The 19,660-nt window shown below is 46.6% G+C and overlaps 1 protein-coding gene across 2 annotated transcripts in view; it reads right to left on the bottom strand.

Moving 5' to 3' along the window:
* Positions 1 to 19,660, bottom strand: part of LOC115119473 (rabankyrin-5-like) — a 40,168-nt gene that overhangs the window by 18,060 nt on the left and 2,448 nt on the right. For both annotated transcript variants that reach the window (XM_029648285.2, XM_029648283.2), the window contains exons 2-10: positions 18,528 to 18,744; positions 18,063 to 18,181; positions 17,715 to 17,850; positions 17,327 to 17,450; positions 10,198 to 10,347; positions 8,568 to 8,733; positions 4,198 to 4,402; positions 3,672 to 3,740; positions 3,170 to 3,375 (exon numbers count right to left, since the gene is read on the bottom strand). In XM_029648285.2, the coding sequence (XP_029504145.1) occupies positions 3,170 to 3,375; positions 3,672 to 3,740; positions 4,198 to 4,402; positions 8,568 to 8,733; positions 10,198 to 10,347; positions 17,327 to 17,450; positions 17,715 to 17,850; positions 18,063 to 18,181; positions 18,528 to 18,744 (1,392 nt within the window). The remainder of the gene's footprint in view (positions 1 to 3,169; positions 3,376 to 3,671; positions 3,741 to 4,197; positions 4,403 to 8,567; positions 8,734 to 10,197; positions 10,348 to 17,326; positions 17,451 to 17,714; positions 17,851 to 18,062; positions 18,182 to 18,527; positions 18,745 to 19,660) is intronic.

Below are 19,660 nucleotides of genomic sequence, written 5' to 3'. Positions count from 1 at the left end.
CGAGTGTGTTCCCTTCAATTAGACATCGAGTGTGTTCCCTTCAATTAGACATCGAGTGTGTTCCCTTCAATTAGACATCGAGTGTGTTCCCTTCAATTAGACATCGAGTGTGTTCCCTTCAATTAGACATCGAGTGTGTTCCCTTCAATTAGACATCGAGTGTGTTCCCTTCAATTAGACATCTAGTGTGTTCCCTTCAATTAGACATCTAGTGTGTTCCCTTCAATTAGACTGAGTGTGTTCCCTTCAATTAGACTGAGTGTGTTCCCTTCAATTAGACTGAGTGTGTTCCCTTCAATTAGACTGAGTGTGTTCCCTTCAATTAGACTGAGTGTGTTCCCTTCAATTAGACTGAGTGTGTTCCCTTCAATTAGACTGAGTGTTCCCTTCAGTTTGTTCCCTTCAATTAGACTGAGTGTGTTCCCTTCAATTAGACTGAGTGTGTTCCCTTCAATTAGACTGAGTGTGTTCCCTTCAATTAGACTTAGTGTGTTCCCTTCAATTAGACTGAGTGTGTTCCCTTCAATTAGACATTTAGTGTGTTCCCTTCAATTAGACATCGAGTGTGTTCCCTTCAATTAGACATCGAGTGTGTTCCCTTCAATTAGACATTTAGTGTGTTCCCTTCAATTGGACATTTCTGTATTGTATTCTCAGGTCGCCATATATAACGCACCCCTCAGAGAGAGACACAGCTTAATGTGAACTCACATCTTTCAACATGTTTACAAAAAGATAGATCAAACTTGGATTTTTCAGGATGCTACCCTCCACAGCATGGGCCCTTCTCTCCGGGTTAATTTTGGTCAAAATTAGGTTGTAGGTTTGAAGTTTTGATCTGAGCGATTAGTGAGATTACTGCTTCAGAGGTTTTATTTTTCCAAGCTGTACAGAGGATACTCTAGCCAACAAACAGCAGAGTCCTGAGGACACTATTCCAGCCTGGATCTGAGCTAGATACAAATTCAATTAGCACTAAAGGTGTGAAGGAAAAGGCCTTTGGGCCCAAAAAGTGTCAGGAGTCTTTGAAGCGTCCTCTGAAGCCCCTCACGCTGTTCAAAGACTATTCACTGGCATTTTCTACAAGAAATCTGACTCCAGCTTCTCCCAAGTGGGTGTGACACCTACTCCCACTGCCTGCTGCACTGCTGCTTGGGGTCCATCTGGCGATCTGTTCACCATCTGCCCTGGTCTGTCTCCCCCTGTCTGGTACAGGTACCTCCACCACACTCACCCCTCTCTGTTCACCTTCTGCTCTGGTCTGTCTCCCCCTGTCTGGTACAGGTACCTCCACCACACTCACCCCTCTCTGTTCACCATCTGCCCTGTTCTGGTACAGGTACCTCCACCATACTCACCCCTCTCTGTTCACCGTCTGCCCTGGTCTGTCTCCCCCTGTCTGGTACAGGTACCTCCACCACACTCACCCCTCTCTGTTCACCATCTGCCCTGTTCTGGTACAGGTACCTCCACCACACTCACCCCTCTCTGTTCACCGTCTGCCCTGTTCTGGTACAGGTACCTCCACCACACTCACCCCTCTCTGTTCACCGTCTGCCCTGGTCTGTCTCCCCCTGTCTGGTACAGGTACCTCCACCACACTCACCCCTCTCTGTTCACCGTCTGCCCTGGTCTGTCTCCCCCTGTCTGGTACAGGTACCTCCACCACACTCACCCCTCTCTGTTCACCATCTGCCCTGTTCTGGTACAGGTACCTCCACCACACTCACCCCTCTCTGTTCACCGTCTGCCCTGTTCTGGTACAGGTACCTCCACCACACTCACCCCTCTCTGTTCACCGTCTGCCCTGGTCTGTCTCCCCCTGTCTGGTACAGGTACCTCCACCACACTCACCCCTCTCTGTTCACCGTCTGCCCTGTTCTGGTACAGGTACCTCCACCACACTCACCCCTCTCTGTTCACCGTCTGCCCTGGTCTGTCTCCCCCTGTCTGGTACAGGTACCTCCACCACACTCACCCCTCTCTCCCTAGCCTGTCTCCCCCTGTCTGGTACAGGTACCTCCACCACACTCCCTCCTCTCTGGTCAACGTCTACCCTAGCCTGTCTCCCCCTGTTTGGTACACCACACACACTCACACTCTGTAGGGGCGAGTGACTCCCCAAGTCGTTATATATTTTTAGTTTTTTTCTTGCGTAATGTGCCTCATGACTCCTGTATACTTTGTTGACTACAAACTTTCTTTTGTAGTTTGTTCCCCACACTGACTCTATTGGTTACACAGACTCATGGCCTCTCATCCCATTCTAACCACCTCTCGCCAACTTTGTATTCATGTTATCTGATGAAATTGCTGTACAATATGATCTTGTTGCCATCAAATGCACATTGCTGTCATAAATCAACACGGCAGAGCTCTCCCTGTCCTCTGCCGTGCCTTGATTGTATTACTGTTGATGATATCTGGAAATGTGCATGTACACCCTGGCCCATCTACTGTTGATGATATCTGGAAATGTGCATGTACACACTGGCCCATCTACTGTTGCTAGCCCCAATTCTGACTTGTGCCCTGATATCTGCTTCACTGATTTCTGCTCTCGTAAAAGCCTGGGTTTTCTACACATTAACACTAGAAGCTTATTACCTAAAATGGATCAATTGAAAGCCTGGGTTTTCTACACGAGAGACAACACTGTGCTTCCAACACCTGCATTGCTTGCCGTTTGGGGTTTTAGGCTGGGTTCCTGTACAGCACTTTGAGATATCAGCTGATGTACGAAGGGCTATATAAATACATTTGATTTTGATTTGATTAGAAGCTTATTACCTAAAATGGATCAATTGAAAGTGTGGGTTCACAGCTCCAATCCAGATGTGTTGGTCTTTACTGAGACGTGGTAAAGGAAGAGTGTTTTGAACACGGATGTTAACCTTTCTGGTTATAACCTTTTTTAGCAAGACAGATCTTCCAAAGGTGGTGGAGTGGCAATCTTTACAGCCTCTCTTTATGTAGTGTTGTCTCTTGTTGTGATGTGTGTTTTGTACTATATTTATATTGTATTAAAAAAAATATTAAATCCCAGGCCCCCGTCCCCGCAGGAGGCCTTTTGCCTTTTGGTAGGCCATCACTGTAAATAAGAATTTGATCTTAACTGACTTGCCTAGTTAAAATAAAATAAAATGTCAACTCCGTTTTGGAACAGTACCTGAGGCGGTGTCTGGTGCGTCTGGGTTACTGCCTCTCTGCATGAGCTGGGCTGCAAAGCTGTTTTCATCAAACGATGTTCCGTTCTCCACCACCAGAGCTTCGTCCTCGAAGGGGTTAACGTTGGGGTCAGAGGACACGGTGATGTACTGCAGGGCCAGCCACAGAGCTGTGCTACCCTCATGGTCCTTCAGCTCCAGGTCCATCCTGAGGAGAGGCACAGGAGAAAAGGGGGGGGGGACAGGTGACAACGTTACACCAGGAAATACAGGCGGCTACTCAGGCGGCTTAGTGTTTAGTAAAGGGTTTCCTGTTTTTTTATTTACCTTTATTTAACTAGGCAAGTCAGTTAAGAACTAATTCATATTTACAATGACAGCCTAGGAACAGTGGGTTAACTGCCTGTTCAGGGGCAGAACGACAGATTTGTACCTCGTCAGCCCGGGGATTCGAACTTGCAACCTTTCGGTTACTAGTCCAACACTCCAACCGTTTTAACTCACTGTTTGCACTGTAGGAGCTGGTTGAACACAGGCTCGTTCCCCGACACCACCGCTTCATGCAAAGGAGTTCTGGGGAAACAAAAACGATCAATGTATAGCGCTACAGTATTGGGACAATTAGAAGAAGAAAAACCTCAGGTAACTCACACACAAACAGATCAAAACATTCAGCAGGGGCCAAAGCAGACTAAATGCCACGACTGAAACTTTAGTCGATCTCAGATCCATTTGTCTGGGGCCAAGTTAACCTCTCCTTTCGTGTCAGAAGTCCTGACCATCATGCTTTTAAGGAAAGAGGATTTATTTTGTACACGGTCAAACTCACAGTTTAATACAACTCCAGTCCTCTTTTCAATATCGGAAATCAAATCAAATAATCCATATAACGGAAGAGAGCTTTAACCCCCGTGGAACGAAATATAGATTAGAGGCCGATTTCAAGTTAAAGAACAAATCAAAAACATTTTAATAGACTTTTGTTATACATCACACCAGATGAGGTCATTGAAACAGGATCCCCACCCACCTTCCTTTGCTGTTCTGCATGTTGGGGTTGGCCCCTGTCTTGAGCAGAACCTCAGCGATGTGGGCCATGCCACTCATCACATCCCCAGAGTGCTTCCTGGGACTGAAGGAACACACCAGGTGCAGGGGGGTCTCCACCGCGCCGACCGTGGCCGCGTTCACCTGGGCCGAGTGGCGGATCAGGAAAGTGGAGGCAAACTCGTCACCTGTGGGGGGGAGAAGGGATGAGTGGAGGGGGGCGGGGGAGAGAAGGGATGAGTGGAGGGGGCGGAAGAGAAGGGATGAGTGGAGGGGGGCGGCGGGCGAGAAGGGATGAGTGGAGGGGGGCGGCGGAAGAGAAGGGATGAGTGGGGGGCGGCGGGAGAGAAGGGATGAGTGGAGGGGGGCGGGGGAGAGAAGGGATGAGTGGAGGGGGGCGGCGGGAGAGAAGGGATGAGTGGAGGGGGGGCGGGAGAGAAGGGATGAGTGGAGGGGGGCGGGGGAGAGAAGGGATGAGTGGAGGGGGGCGGCGGGAGAGAAGGGATGAGTGGAGGGGGGCGGGAGAGAAGGGATGAGTGGAGGGGGCGGCGGGAGAGAAGGGATGAGTGGAGGGGGGCGGCGGGAGAGAAGGGATGAGTGGAGGGGGGTGGGAGAGAAGGGATGAGTTGAGGGGGGGGCGGCGGGAGAGAAGGGATGAGTGGAAGGGGAAACATGATCTACATCTCCATTCAACGACTGGTTATGTAAAGGTCACAGGAGGCTGGTGAGGGAAGGAAGGCTCATAATTAAGACTGGAATGAAGTGAATGGAAACCATGTGTTTAATACTATTCCACTCCAGCCACTACTATGAGCCCGTCCTCCACAATTAAAAGGTTCCACCAGCCACCTGTGGCGCAGGTGCTGTAGTGCACAGGTGTGGAGAATCAGAACACACACTGGGGCGTGCCTTAACCTCAGCACTCAACACGCTTTATCTCTAGCACAGCGTTGATAAGGAGAGTTGTGTTATTGTCTCTAGCCCAGCGTTGATAGGGAGGGTTGTGTTATTGTCTCTAGCCCAGCGTTGATAGAGAGGGTTGTGTTATTGTCTCTAGCCCAGCGTTGATAGAGAGGGTTGTGTTATTGTCTCTAGCCCAGCGTTGATAGGGAGGGTTGTGTTATGGTCTCTAGCCCAGCGTTGATAGGGAGGGTTGTGTTATGGTCTCTAGCCCAGCGTTGATAGGGAGGGTTGTGTTATAGTCTCTAGCCCAGCGTTGATAGGGAGGGTTGTGTTATTGTCTCTAGCCCAGCGTTGATAGGGAGGGTTGTGTTATAGTCTCTAGCCCAGCGTTGATAGGGAGGGTTGTGTTATTGTCTCTAGCCCAGCGTTGATAGGGAGGGCTGTTTTATTGTCTCTAGCCCAGCGTTGATAGGGAGGGTTGTGTTATTGTCTCTAGCCCAGCGTTGATAGGGAGGGCTGTGTTATTGTCTCTAGCCCAGCGTTGATAGGGAGGGCTGTTTTATTGTCTCTAGCCCAGCGTTGATAGGGAGGGTTGTGTTATTGTCTCTAGCCCAGCGTTGATAGGGAGGGTTGTGTTATTGTCTCTAGCCCAGCGTTGATAGGGAGGGTTGTGTTATTGTCTCTAGCCCAGCGTTGATAGGGAGGGTTGTGTTATTGTCTCTAGCCCAGCGTTGATAGGGAGGGTTGTGTTATTGTCTCTAGCCCAGCGTTGATAGGGAGGGTTGTGTTATTGTCTCTAGCCCAGCGTTGATAGGGAGGGCTGTTTTATTGTCTCTAGCCCAGCGTTGATAGGGAGGGTTGTGTTATTGTCTCTAGCCCAGCGTTGATAGGGAGGGTTGTGTTATTGTCTCTAGCCCAGCGTTGATAGGGAGGGTTGTGTTATTGTCTCTAGCCCAGCGTTGATAGGGAGGGCTGTGTTATTGTCTCTAGCCCAGCGTTGATAGGGAGGGTTGTTTTATTGTCTCTAGCCCAGCGTTGAGCGTTGATAGGGAGGGTTGTGTTATTGTCTCTAGCCCAGCGTTGATAGGGAGGGTTGTGTTATTGTCTCTAGCCCAGCGTTGATAGGGAGGGTTGTGTTATTGTCTCTAGCCCAGCGTTGATAGGGAGGGTTGTGTTATTGTCTCTAGCCCAGCGTTGATAGAGAGGGTTGTGTTATTGTCTCTAGCCCAGCGTTGATAGAGAGGGTTGTGTTATTGTCTCTAGCCCAGCGTTGATAGGGAGGGTTGTGTTATTGTCTCTAGCCCAGCGTTGATAGGGAGGGTTGTGTTATTGTCTCTAGCCCAGCGTTGATAGGGAGGGTTGTGTTATTGTCTCTAGCCCAGCGTTGATAGGGAGGGTTGTGTTATTGTCTTTAGCCCAGCGTTGAGCGTGAAGCAATATACACTGCTCAAAAAAATAAAGGGAACACTAAAATAACACATCCTAGATCTGAATGAATGAAATATTGTTATTAAATACTTTTTTCTTTACATAGTTGAATGTGCTGACAACAAAATCACACACAAATTATCAATGGAAATCAAATGTATCAACCCATGGAGGTCTGGATTTGGAGTCACACTCAAAATTAAAGTGGAAAACCACACTACAGGCTGATCCAACTTTGATGTAATGTCCTTAAAACAAGTCAAAATGAGGCTCAGTAGTGTGTGTGGCCTCCACGTGCCTGTATGACCTCCCTACAACGCCTGGGCATGCTCCTGATGAGGCGGCAGGGTAGCCTCGTGGTTAGAGCGTTGGACTAGTAACTGGAAGGTTGCAAGTTCAAACCCCCGAGCTGACAAGGTACAAATCTGTCGTTCTGTCCCTGAACAGGCAGTCAACCCACTGTTCCCAGGCAGTCATTGAAAATAAGAATGTGTTCTTAACTGACTTGCCTGGTTAAATAAAGGTTTTTTTTTTTAAATGGTCTCCTGAGGGCTCTCTTCCCAGACCTGGACTAAAGCATCCGCCAACTCCTGGACAGTCTGTGGTGCAACATGGCGTTGGTGGATGGAGCGAGACATGACGTCTCGGGGCGGCAGCGTAGCCTAGTGGTTAGAGTGTTGGACTAGTAACCGGAAGGTTGCAAGTTCAAACCCCCGAGCTGACAAGGTACAAATCTGTCGTTCTGTCCCTGAACACGCAGTTAACCCACTGTTCCTAGGCCGTCATTGAAAATAAGAATTTGTTCTTAACTGACTTGCCTAGTTAAATAAAGGTAAAAAAAATTAAAAAAAATAAAATGTCCCAGATGTGCTCAATTGGATTCAGGTCTGGGGAACGGGTGGGCCAGTCCATAGCATCAATGCCTTCCTCTTGCAGGAACACTCGAGCCACATGAGGTCTAGAATTGTCTTGCATTAGGAGGAACCCAGGGCCAACCGCACCAGCATATGGTCTCACAAGGGGTCTGAGGATCTCATCTCGGTACCTAATGGCAGTCAGGCTACCTCTGGCGAGCACATGAAGGGCTGTGCGGCCCCCCAAAGAAATGCCACCCCACACCATGACTGACCCACTGCCAAACCGGTCATGCTGGAGGATGTTGCAGGCAGCAGAACGTTCTCCACGGCGTCTCCAGACTCTGTCACATGTGCTCAGTGTGAACCTGCTTTCATCTGTGAAGAGCACAGGGCGCCAGTGGCGAATTTGCCAATCTTGGTGTTCTCTGGCAAATGCCAAACGTCCTGCACGGTGTTGGGCTGTAAGCACAACCCACACCTGTGGACGTCAGGCCCTCATACCACCCTCATGGAGTCTGTTTCTGACCGTTTGAGCAGACACATGCACATTTGTGGCCTGCTGGAGGTCATTTTGCAGGGCTCTGGCAGTGCTCCTCCTGCTCCTCCTTGCACAAAGGCGGAGGTAGCGGTCCTGCTGCTGGGTTGTTGCCCTCCTACAGCCTCCTCCACGTCTTCTGATGTACTAGCCTGTCTCCTGGTAGTGCCTCCATGCTCTGGACACTACGCTGACAGACACAGCAAACCTTCTTGCCACAGCTCGCATTGATGTGCCATCCTGGATGAGCTGCACTACCTGAGCCACTTGTGTGGGTTGTAAACTCAGTCTCATGCTACCACTAGAGTGAAAGCACCGCCAGCATTCCAAAGTGACCACAACATCAGCCTGGTAGCATCGGAACTGAGAAGTGGTCTGTGGTCACCACCTGCAGAACCACTCCTTTATTGGGGGTGTCTTGCTAATTGCCTATAATTTCCACGTGTTGTCTATTCCATTTACACAACAGCATGTGAAATGTATTGTCAATCAGTGTTGCTTCCTAAGTGGACAGTTTGATTTCAAAGAAGTGTGATTGACTTGGAGTTACATTGTGTTGTTTAAGTGTTCCCTTTATTTTTTTGAGCAGTGTAGTACATGACATACTGTAGGGAATGTGCGGCCCCCTACCTCTTTGGATGGCTTTGTGCAGAAGGCTCCAACCACTCTGGTCCACCATGTCCACATCTGCCTTGTTGTTGACCAGCGTTGTGGCGATACTCTCCAGTTTACCAGACAGAGCCAGGTCCATGGCCAAGTCCCCATTGTTGTCCAGTTCATTCAGCTTCCCAGGCAACTAGGGATGTGGAGAACAGAAGAACATGTATTCTACTCTACACTGAACAAAAATATCAACGCAACATGTAAAGTGTTGGTTCCACGTTTCATGAGCTGAAATAAAAGATCCCAGAAATGTTCCACAGGCACAAAAACCTTATTTCGCTCAAATTTTGAGCACAAATTTGTTTACATCCCTGTTAGTGAGCATTTCTCCTTTGCCAATATAATCAATCCATCTGACAGGTGTGACAAATCAAGAAGCTGATTAAACAGCATGATCATTACACAGGTGCACCTTGTGCCGAGGACAATAAAAGGCCACTCTAAAATGTGCAGTTTTGTCACACAACACAATGTCACAGATGTCTCAAGTTGAGGGTGTGTGCAATTGGCATGCTGACTGTAGCAATGTCAACCAGAACTGTTGCCAGAGAATTTAATGTTCATCTCTCTACAATAAGCCGCCTTCAGCATCGTTTTAGAGAATTTGGCAGTACGTCCAAATCGGCGTCACTACCGCAGACCACGTGTAACCACGCCAGCCCAGGACCGCCACATCCGGCTTCTTCACCTGCGGGATTGTATGCAAACAGCCACTCGGACAGATGAAGAAACTGTTGGTTCGAACAACCAAAGATATTCTGCATAAACTGTCAGAAACCGTCTCAGGGAAGCTCATATTATTGCTCGTCGTCCTCACCAGGGTCTTGACCTGACAATGGCACTTTGAATGCACAGAGAAACCGTGACAAGATCATGAGGCCCATTGTCGTGCCATTCATTCGCTGCCATCACCTCATGATAATGCACAGCCCCATGTCGCAAGGATCTGTAAACAATCCCTGGAAGCTGAAAATGTCCCAGTTCTTCCATGTCCTGCATACTCACCAGACAGGTTACCCATTGAGCTGGTTTGGAATGCTCTGGATTGACGCGAAAAACAGCGTGTTCCAGTTCCTGCCAATATCCAGCAACTTTACACAGCCATTGAAGAGGAGTGGTACAACATTCCACAGGCCACAATCAACAGCCTGATCAACTCAATGTGAAGGAGATGTGACGCGAAAAGCTGCATGAGCTGCATGAGGCAGATGGTGGTCACACCAGATACTGACTGGTTTTCTGAACCACGCCCCTACTTTTTGGTTTTGTTTAAGATATCTTTGACCAACAGACGAATATCTGTATTCCCAGTCATGTGAAATCCACAGATTAGGGACTAATACCTTTATTTCAATTAACTGATTTCCTTATATGAACTGTGACTCAGTCAAATCTTTGAAATTGTTTCATGTAATATTTTTTGTTCAGTGTAGATAGAAAGACATCTAGTTAGCTTCTCAACACTGATCTGTCAATCAGCAACAAATTCAGGCCCTGCTCCAGATGACATAACAGGATATTGGTCTTCAGTGAAACCTGTTACACTGAACATACTTAGGGTTGCCTCCGAGGCAAACGTGTGTAAGTGGTCGCTCACCTGCGAGTCCATCTCAATGAGGTAGAGGAAGACCACGTCTTCCCTCTCAACCTTGATGGCTTTGTGAAGAGGGAACTCCGTTTTAGACTTAATCATCTTGTAGAGCAGCGGAGCACTCATAGTGCTGAAGTCCTCTTTCCTCAGGTCATCCTGTCGAGAGAAAGATTGTTTTTTTAAAAAAATGTTTTAATGCTCTGTCATCTAGGTTATAGAAATAGAGTTTCTAGAACAGACATTCCCATTAAAAGGTGGTCTTAAGGGGGGGGGGGTCTTGTCCCATCTAGTACGTCTATGGTGTTACATTACGACAGCTAGATGTGGGTTTTGTTTCCAATACTTAATTTCTTTATATTTTCCTTTGGGGCTGGACGAAATGGACTAAACTCCATATCTCGATTTTTCAAATTTATAGGCGATTCACAAGATATATACACACATATACATATATATACACACATATACATACACACACACACACTTAATATATCTCTTTTTTTTTTTTTTAAATAAAAGGTTCTCTAAATACGCTTTGTTGAACAATTAAAAAAGTCAATACACTGTATTTCAAACAGTCAGGAATAATGTAATTATAATAATAATAATAAAATTATAATAATAATAATGCAATTATAATAATAATAAAATTATTTCAGGGCTTGTAAAGTTATACAGACGTTAAATATAAGCCTAGAAACACTAAGACCCACTAATAATTTTATCAAAATATTTTAACATGCTTTTTTTTGTTGGTGAAAATGCAGTTTTTTAATACAAATGTATCCAGAACCATGAACAATGAACATTCACTAATAATGACTAACTTCCTGTAGCAGGAATAAGAGAATATACACAGGTCTCATAAACAATCTCTCAAGCCCACCTGCTAGTAAGTAGCCAGCTAATCTTTATAATTCTCTATTTTCTAGCTAACAAACTAGAACTGTTATGAATACACCCTCCTCTGCAACTGTTTGCAGGGTCTCGAGCTTGATGACGAGCTTGGAGGGTACTATGGTGTTAAATGCCGAGCTGTAGTCGATGAACTGCATTCTCACATAGGTATTCCTCTTGTCCAGATGGGTTAGGGCAGTGTGCAGTGTGGTTGAGATTGCATCGTCTGTGGAGCTATTTGGGCGGTAAGCAAATTGGAGTGGGTCTACAGTGTCAGGTAGGGTGGAGGTGATATGGTCCTTGACTAGTCTCTCAAAGCTCTTCATGATGACGGAAGTGAGTGCTACGGGGCGGTAGTCGTTTAGCTCAGTTACCTTAGCTTTCTTGGGAACAGGAACAATGGTGGCCCTCTTGAAGCATGTGGGAACAGCAGACTGGGATAGGGATTGATTGAATATGTCCGTAAACACACCAGCCAGCTGGTCTGTGCATGCTCTGAGGGCGCGGCTGGGGATGCCGTCTGGGCCTGCAGCCTTGCGAGGGTTGACACGTTTAATTGTTTTACTCACCTTGGCTGCAGTGAAGGAGAGGCCGCATGTTTTGGTTGCGGGCCGTGTCAGTGGCACTGTATTGTCCTCAAAGCGGGCAAAAAAGTTATTTAGTTTGCCTGGGAGCAAGACATCCTGGTCCGTGATGGGGCTGGTTTTCTTTTTGTAATCCGTGATTGACTGTAGACCCTGCCACATACCTCTTGTGTCTGAGCCGTTGAATTGAGATTCTACTTTGTCTCTATACTGACGCTTAGCTTATTTGATTGCCTTGCGGAGGGAATAGCTACACTGTTTGTATTCGGTCATGTTACCGGTAACCTTGCTCTGATTAAAAGCAGTGGTTCGCGCTTTCAGTTTGGGAATGTTTTAATCGTTGCTATGGGAACGACATATTCAACGCACGTTCTAATGAACTCGCACACCGAATCAGCGTATTCGTCAATGTTGTTGTTTGACGCAATACGAAACATATCCCAGACCACGTGATGGAAGCAGTCTTGGAGTGTGGAATCAGATTGGTCGGACCAGCGTTGGTCAGACCTCAACGTGGGAGCTTCTTGTTTTAGTTTCTGTCTGTAGGCAGGGATCAACAAAATGGAGTCGTGGTCAGCTTTTCCGAAAGGAGGGCGGGGCAGGGCCTTATATGCGTCGCGGAAGTTAGAATAGCAGTGATCCAAGGTTTAGCCAGCCCTGGTTGCGCAATCGATATGCTGATACAATTTAGGGAGTCTTGTTTTCAGATTAGCCTTGTTAAAATCCCCAGCTACAATGAATGCAGCCTCAGGATGTATGGATTCCAGTTTTCAAGGAGTCAAATAAAGTTTGTTCAGAGCCATCGATGTGTCTGCTTGGGGGTGAATATATACGGCTGTGATTATAATCGAAGAGAATTCCCTTGGTAGATAATGCGGTCGACATTTGATTGTGAGGAATTCTAAATCAGGTGAACAGAAGGACTTGAGTTCCTGTATGCTTTTGTGACCACACCACGTCTCGTTAGCCGTAAGGCATACGCCCCCGCCCCTCTTCTTAGCAGAAAGATGTTTGTTTCTGTCGGCGCGATGCGTGGAGAAACCAGCTGGCTGCACCGACTCCGATAGCGTCTCTCCAGTGAGCCATGTTTCCGTGAAGCAAAGAACGTTACAGTCTCTGATGTCCTTCTGGAATGCTACCCTTGCTCGGATTTCATTAACCTTGTTGTCAAGAGACTGGACATTGGCGAGAAGTATACTGGGGAGTGGTGCACGATGAGCCCGTCTCCAGAGTCTGACCAGAAGACCGCTACGTTTCCCTCTTTTACGAAGTCGTTTTTTTGGGTCGCCGGCTGGGATCCATTCCGTTGTCCTGGGTGAAAGGCAGAACACAGGATCCGCTTCGCGAAAGTCATATTCTTGGTCGTACTGATGGTGAGTTGACTCTGCTCTTATATTCAGTAGTTCTTTTCGACTGTATGTAATGAAACCTAAGATGACCTGGGGTACTAATGTAAGAAATAACACGTAAAAAAAAACTGCATAGTTTCCTAGGAACGCGAAGCGAGGCGGCCATCTCTGTCGACGTGGTACCTCAATGCCGTGCGCAACAGAAACAGAGCGTAAATATTCACAATCGGGTTCACTAATACCGCCGTTTAAGTAGGGTCGGCTCTGTTGTACATTTTGGGAATTGAGACATAAAAAAAAAAAAGACTATTGTTACAAAGTACTACTCAACTTTAGTAAAATAACATCTCAATGTGTTTCGGCGCACATGAGTGATTATGATGGACCAAACCTCAAGAGCAAATAGCGAGTTGAAACTGCTTATTGTCAGAGAGGAAGAGATTATATTTTGTCTTTGTTGTTGTGAACGGCAGGGGGAGGGGCTTGGTGTTGTGGGAATGTGCACAGGGAACACAGCATGGGAGGGTCTTGGTGTGGGAATATGCACAGGGCACACAGCACAGAAGGAGGGGCTTGGTGTTGTGGGAATATGCACAGGGCACACAGCACGGAAGGAGGGGCTTGGTGTGGGAATATGCACAGGGCACACAGCACAGAAGGAGGGGCTTGGTGTGGGAAGGTGCACAGGGCACACAGCACAAGGAGGGGCTTGGTCTTGGTGTGGGAATATGCACAGGGCACACAGCACAGAAGGAGGGGCTTGGTGTTGGTGTGGGAATATGCACAGGGCACACAGCACAGAAGGAGGGGCTTGGTGTTGGTGTGGGAATATGCACAGGGCACACAGCACAGAAGGAGGGGCTTGGTGTTGGTGTGGGAATATGCACAGGGCACACAGCACAGAAGGAGGGGCTTGGTGTGGGAAGGTGCACAGGGCACACAGCACAAGGAGGGGCTTGGTGTCACAGCACAGAAGGAGGGGCTTGGTGTTGGTGTGGGAATATGCACAGGGCACACAGCACAGAAGGAGGGGCTTGGTGTTGGTGTGGGAATATGCACAGGGAACACAGCACAGAAGGAGGGGCTTGGTGTGGGAATATGCACAGGGCACACAGCACAGAAGGAGGGGCTTGGTGTTGGTGTGGGAAGGTGCACAGGGCACACAGCACAGAAGGAGGGGCTTGGTGTTGGTGTGGGAAGGTGCACAGGGCACACAGCACAGAAGGAGGGGCTTGGTGTTGCTCTCTCCAAACCTCTAATCAAACTACCAGAGTAGTAAAGGTAGAATGACACAACAGATTGAGGAGCAGCACGAAAAGCAGTCGGTCGGTCGGTCAGTCAGGTGGCTGAGGATGACCAGACATTTCCTGAGTCCTGGTCATAAACGTAACCTTGAGAATCACGGGGCTCCGGAAGACGAGCGAAGGGATTTACGAGGTTATAAAACGAAGGGTTTTCTTGACACAGCAGGGCGAGAGAAAATAGAGATAACTCCAGTCTGGGCTCAGGACTAAAAGACAAGGTGTATTACCCCCAGAGACTGGACAAATGGATACAGAACAGAGGACTTGTTTCCATGGGGAACGTAGTGATACCTTCCAGAGATTCAGCTGCTGGGAACAACTGATAGATTATTGAATGCAATTATTTCCATTGAAGGCATTATAAAATAATTTTATCTTTAGACGAGGTAAAGGACAGTTAAGGAGACAGTATAATCCTGTCTACAGTTGGGACAGTATTTAATATTTAAAAAATGGATGGTATTTGACAGGATTTTTAGTTTTTTAATAATAAAAGCTCTACATTTGCTTTATGGGTAGTGAGTGATCCTAGGGTGCTTTATGGGTAGTGAGTGATCCTAGGGTGCTTTATGGGTAGTGAGTGATCCTAGGGTGCTTTATGGGTAGTGAGTGATCCTAGGATGCTTTATGGGTAGTGAGTGATCCTAGGATGCTTTATGGGTAGCGAGTGATCATAGGACGCTTTATGGGTAGTGAGTGATCCTATGATGCTTTATGGGTAGTGAGTGATCCCAGGGTGCTTTATGGGTAGTGAGTGATCCTAGGATGCTTTATGGGTAGTGATCCCAAGGTGCTTTATGAGTAGTGAGTGATCCCAGGGTGCTTTATGGGTAGTGAGTGATCCCAGGGTGCTTTATGGGTAGTGAGTGATCCCAGGGTGCTTTATGGGTAGTGAGTGATCCCAGGGTGCTTTATGGGTAGTGAGTGATCCCAGGGTGCTTTATGGGTAGTGAGTGATCCTAGGATGCTTTATGGGTAGTGAGTGATCCCAGGGTGCTTTATGGGTAGTGAGTGATCCTAGGATGCTTTATGGGTAGTGATCCCAGGGTGCTGTATGAGTAGTGAGTGATCCTAGGATGCTTTATGGGTAGTGAGTGATCCCAGGGTGCTTTATGGGTAGTGAGTGATCCTAGGATGCTTTATGGGTAGTGATCCCAGGGTGCTGTATGAGTAGTGAGTGATCCTAGGATGCTTTATGGGTAGTGAGTGATCCCAGGGTGCTTTATGGGTAGTGAGTGATCCTAGGATGCTTTATGGGTAGTGATCCCAGGGTGCTTTATGGGTAGTGAGTGATCCTAGGATGCTTTATGGGTAGTGAGTGATCCTAGGATGCTTTATGGGTAGTGAGTGATCCCAGGGTGCTTTAGGAGTAGTGAGCATTCCTAGGGTGCTTTAGGAGTAGCGAGCGATCCCAGGGTGCTTTAGGAGTAGTGAGTGATCCCAGGGTGCTTTATGGGTAGTGAGTGATCCCAGGGTGCTTTATGGGTAGTGAGTGATCCCAGGGTGCTTTATGGGTAGTGAGTGATCCCAGGGTGCTTTATGGGTAGTGAGTGATCCCAGGGTGCTTTATGGGTAGTGAGTGATCGATCCCAGGGTGCTTTATGGGTAGTGAGTGATCCTAGGGTGGCAACACACATTCTAAGTGGTTTCAATGAGTCTCTCCATTCTGATTGAACAGTATAAAACAATTCACCTTCAACAAAAACTAATTTCAGCACTTTTATCATTTCCTGCACCCAATTGCAGTGGTGGAAAAAGTAACCAATTGTCATACTTGAGTAAAAGTAAAGAATCGTTAATAGAAAATTACTCAAATAAAAGTTACCCAGTAAAATACTACTTGAGTAACAGCCTACAAGTATTTGGTTTTTAATATACTTAAGTATCAAAAGTAAATGTAATTGATCAAATATACTTAAGTATCAAAAGTATAAATAATATCAAATTCCTTATATTAAGCAAACCAGACAGCAACATGTTATTTTTATTTACGGATAGCCAGGGGCACACTCCAACACTCAGACATCATTTACAGATAGCCAGGGTCACACTCCAACACTCAGACATCATTTACCTATAGCCAGGGTCACACGCCAACACTCAGACATCATTTACCTATAGCCAGGGTCACACTCCAACACTCAGACATCATTTACCTATAGCCAGGGTCACACTCCAACACTCAGACATCATTTACAAACAAAGCGTGTGCGTTTAGTGAGTCCTCCAGATCAGAGGCAGACCAGGGATGTTCTCTTGACAAGTGTGTGAATTGGACCATTTCCCTGTCCTGCTAAGCATTCAAAATGTAACGAGTACTTTTAGGTGTCAGGGAAAATGTATGGAGTAAAAAGTACTGTATTTTCTTTAAGAATGCAGTGAAGTAAAAGTATAAGTTGTAAAAAAAAAACTAGTAAAGTACAGATACCAACAACAAAAAAACTTCAGTAGTACTTTAAAGTATTTTTACAACAATGCTCAATTGAGATAATTTCCACACTGCCACATGGGCTGCACGATAGGCAAATAATCTAGGACTTATTTTTAACCAAATGTTGCAATTGTGATTTGACTTGCGAATTCGAGCAAAACTGTTGGAATCATGGAAATAGAATGACTATTCTAATAATATAGTTAGAATATAATAGTGGGCACTTTGAATACAGTGTTTGAGATGACAACGAATTAAAATGCCAGGGACGAGTTAATGTGACAGGGTAGGAACTAAAGTGTTGATAAGTGATTCCTAGGGGACTCTATAAGCTTTTGCATGTTCTCTTAGCTACTTCATTCATGTAGCTAACATATTCTTCTTTGATTTGTTAGATACTGGTGCACAAACAACATGCTGATTTAGGTCTACACCAACACTGGTATTATCAGGCTTTATTAGCTAGCTACGTTTGTTCTTACTCAGTACATGTATTAGCTAGATAGCTAATAACAGTCAGTGGAACAGTGAACAGTCAGTTGGACGGTCAGGTGGACAGCGGAGACTCACCCAGTGGCTGGCGATGATCTCTCCACAGTAGTTCATGAGGGTTGTGGCATCCAGCTCCTCGGCCGTCTGGTAGAACCGGATACAGTTTCTCACGTTCACCGATGACATCACCCCTTTCTCGCACCTTTTCCAAGAGAACAAAAAGCAATATTTGAGGACATTGACGTCAATGGGAGATATTGTACAATGCATTCATAGCCTAGAAGATAGGAAAACACAAAGAGCATAGAGGGACTGTGAGTTTTAGATGACAGTCGGTAACAGTGCAGTCACCAACTAATCTACAAACCGTAACGAGTAGTCATCTATGAGGCAAGGTCATCAGCGACTGAGCAGAACTGATTCTCTCAAACACGGACAGCGTGTGTGTCAGGCAGCCCCTGCCTACCTCTCTCGAAGCAGCTGCAGCTGGAAGCGGTTGGCCAGCTTCATCAGGTCGATGAGGAAGGCATCGTCCTCGCTGAGCTCCAGGTTGTCTGTGTAGGCCCAGCGCAACATTGCCATGGCAACCTCCGGTTTGGCATCTGGAACACCCAGCATGGTCGAAAAGACAGTGTTAACGACCCAGAGTGTAATGAAATGTAACTTTACTTAACTGTAGCTACACTATCAATAAACTGCTTTTAATGCATTTGTTGGAAGACAGTTTGTAGAGCATTTTCCAAAAAACAGTGGACTCGTCTATTTTCTTGGGGTACATTCGGTAGTGTGACAGCAGGGAGGATGCTCAACTCACCAGACAGGTCCAGTTCTGAGGTGGAGGCCAGGTTGGCCAGGCTCCAGGCATCACTGCGAGCAGCCAGGACAAACTTGTGAGCGTTGAGTGTCATCTCTCCAACCGTCACCTTCAGATCACTACAAACATGGCAACAGTCACAACATAAGTGAGAAAGAATATAGCCCATGTCCATAACTACAGTAACTAGGTGTTGCATATATTTTCCCAGGATTTCTGTAGAAAGCTGTGAATCGTAGAATATAAGACCTTGGTATAACCACCGGAAATAATTGATAATTGGGTGTCATTGAACAATGAATATGACATCAATTAATAAAACAATGAATATCACATCAAGTGCAATTTTTCCTATTCTTGGCTTTTCCACATTAAGAAAAAAAAACCCAGCTGGTCCTCTTTCTGACTGTAACCATAGCAACAGCACATGTTGCTGCATACATTATATCACACCTCTCCCCTCACCTGTACTGGTCCTGCTGGTAGAGCTGGGCCACGATGTCAAGCAGACGGCTGATGAAGGTGTCTCCTGCCCCGGTCCCGAAGGTGTTGGTGGAGCCCTGGCCAGAGGTTTGAGCAGCCAGCACGGCACATCGCCTCTCTGTGTCAGCCAGCTTCTGCTGCATCTTCACATACTCCTGCCTCAGCAGGGCTAGGTGCTTCTGCAGCTTGGCCACCTCCTCTGTCACACAGAGAGAGGGAAGAGACAGAGTGAGTTGAGAGGTAGAGAGGCAAATGGAGGAGGTGACGAGAACAGGGAAGCGAGTAGAGAGCCTTATGCTGGATTAGGATTGCATTAAGCACATTCTGGCTCACAATGCTTTGTGTTGTTTGTCCAGATTAGGAAATTAACCAGAATAGACGTTGTACAACCAAACAGTAAAACTAACCCGTCTAATTTTCTCTTACTATAGTAACCCAAATGAGAGTTGTATTGTTTCAATGATGCCTAGTATTTCTCAAGGCAGGTTCCTGCCTAGATATAAGCTAGGGATGTTTCTCTTTAAAGCGTATTACGTGTCAGAGCCCACTCAACCCAGGAGTGCACATAACTTCCCACTTCCATTTCCTTCCCATTTATGCTTACATTTGAGTGAAGACTGAATGCTGAGGCAGCACATAACTTTGCCCTCCCACGGGTCAGAGGGTTAACTAGCTGACTGGCTATAGCTTCATATACAGTCATTGGGCTATTGTCATGGGGAAGGGACGGCTGCCAGTACCACCTGATCAACGGCCACAGGAAAGGATCACTGCTGCAACAGCAAGATAGGCTGAGCTGTTTAACGAAAAACAGTTTCAGGGTCACATATATTACCACAGTGCAACTTATTGTCACACTTCATTCATAACGTTCCATTCATTTTGAAAAGGGAGGATATGATTGCCAATGTTGTGCATGTTATAAGCATCTTACCTTCAACCCAGCACTTTTAGACATCTTTAAAATAAACTTTATAGGACCAATAAAAAAATATAACTTTCTCTAAGTGTCCACAGCACTTGGGACCACAATGGAAGAGTGACAAGCTTACGCAATCTAGCTAGTGAGAAATGATTGACTGACTTGGGGGGAAAAAAGGGAAATACTAAACGAA

Source organism: Oncorhynchus nerka, linkage group LG10 (genome assembly GCF_034236695.1).
Source record: "Oncorhynchus nerka isolate Pitt River linkage group LG10, Oner_Uvic_2.0, whole genome shotgun sequence".
NCBI lineage: Eukaryota > Metazoa > Chordata > Actinopteri > Salmoniformes > Salmonidae > Oncorhynchus > Oncorhynchus nerka.
This window is presented reverse-complemented; position numbering and strand designations above follow the sequence as displayed.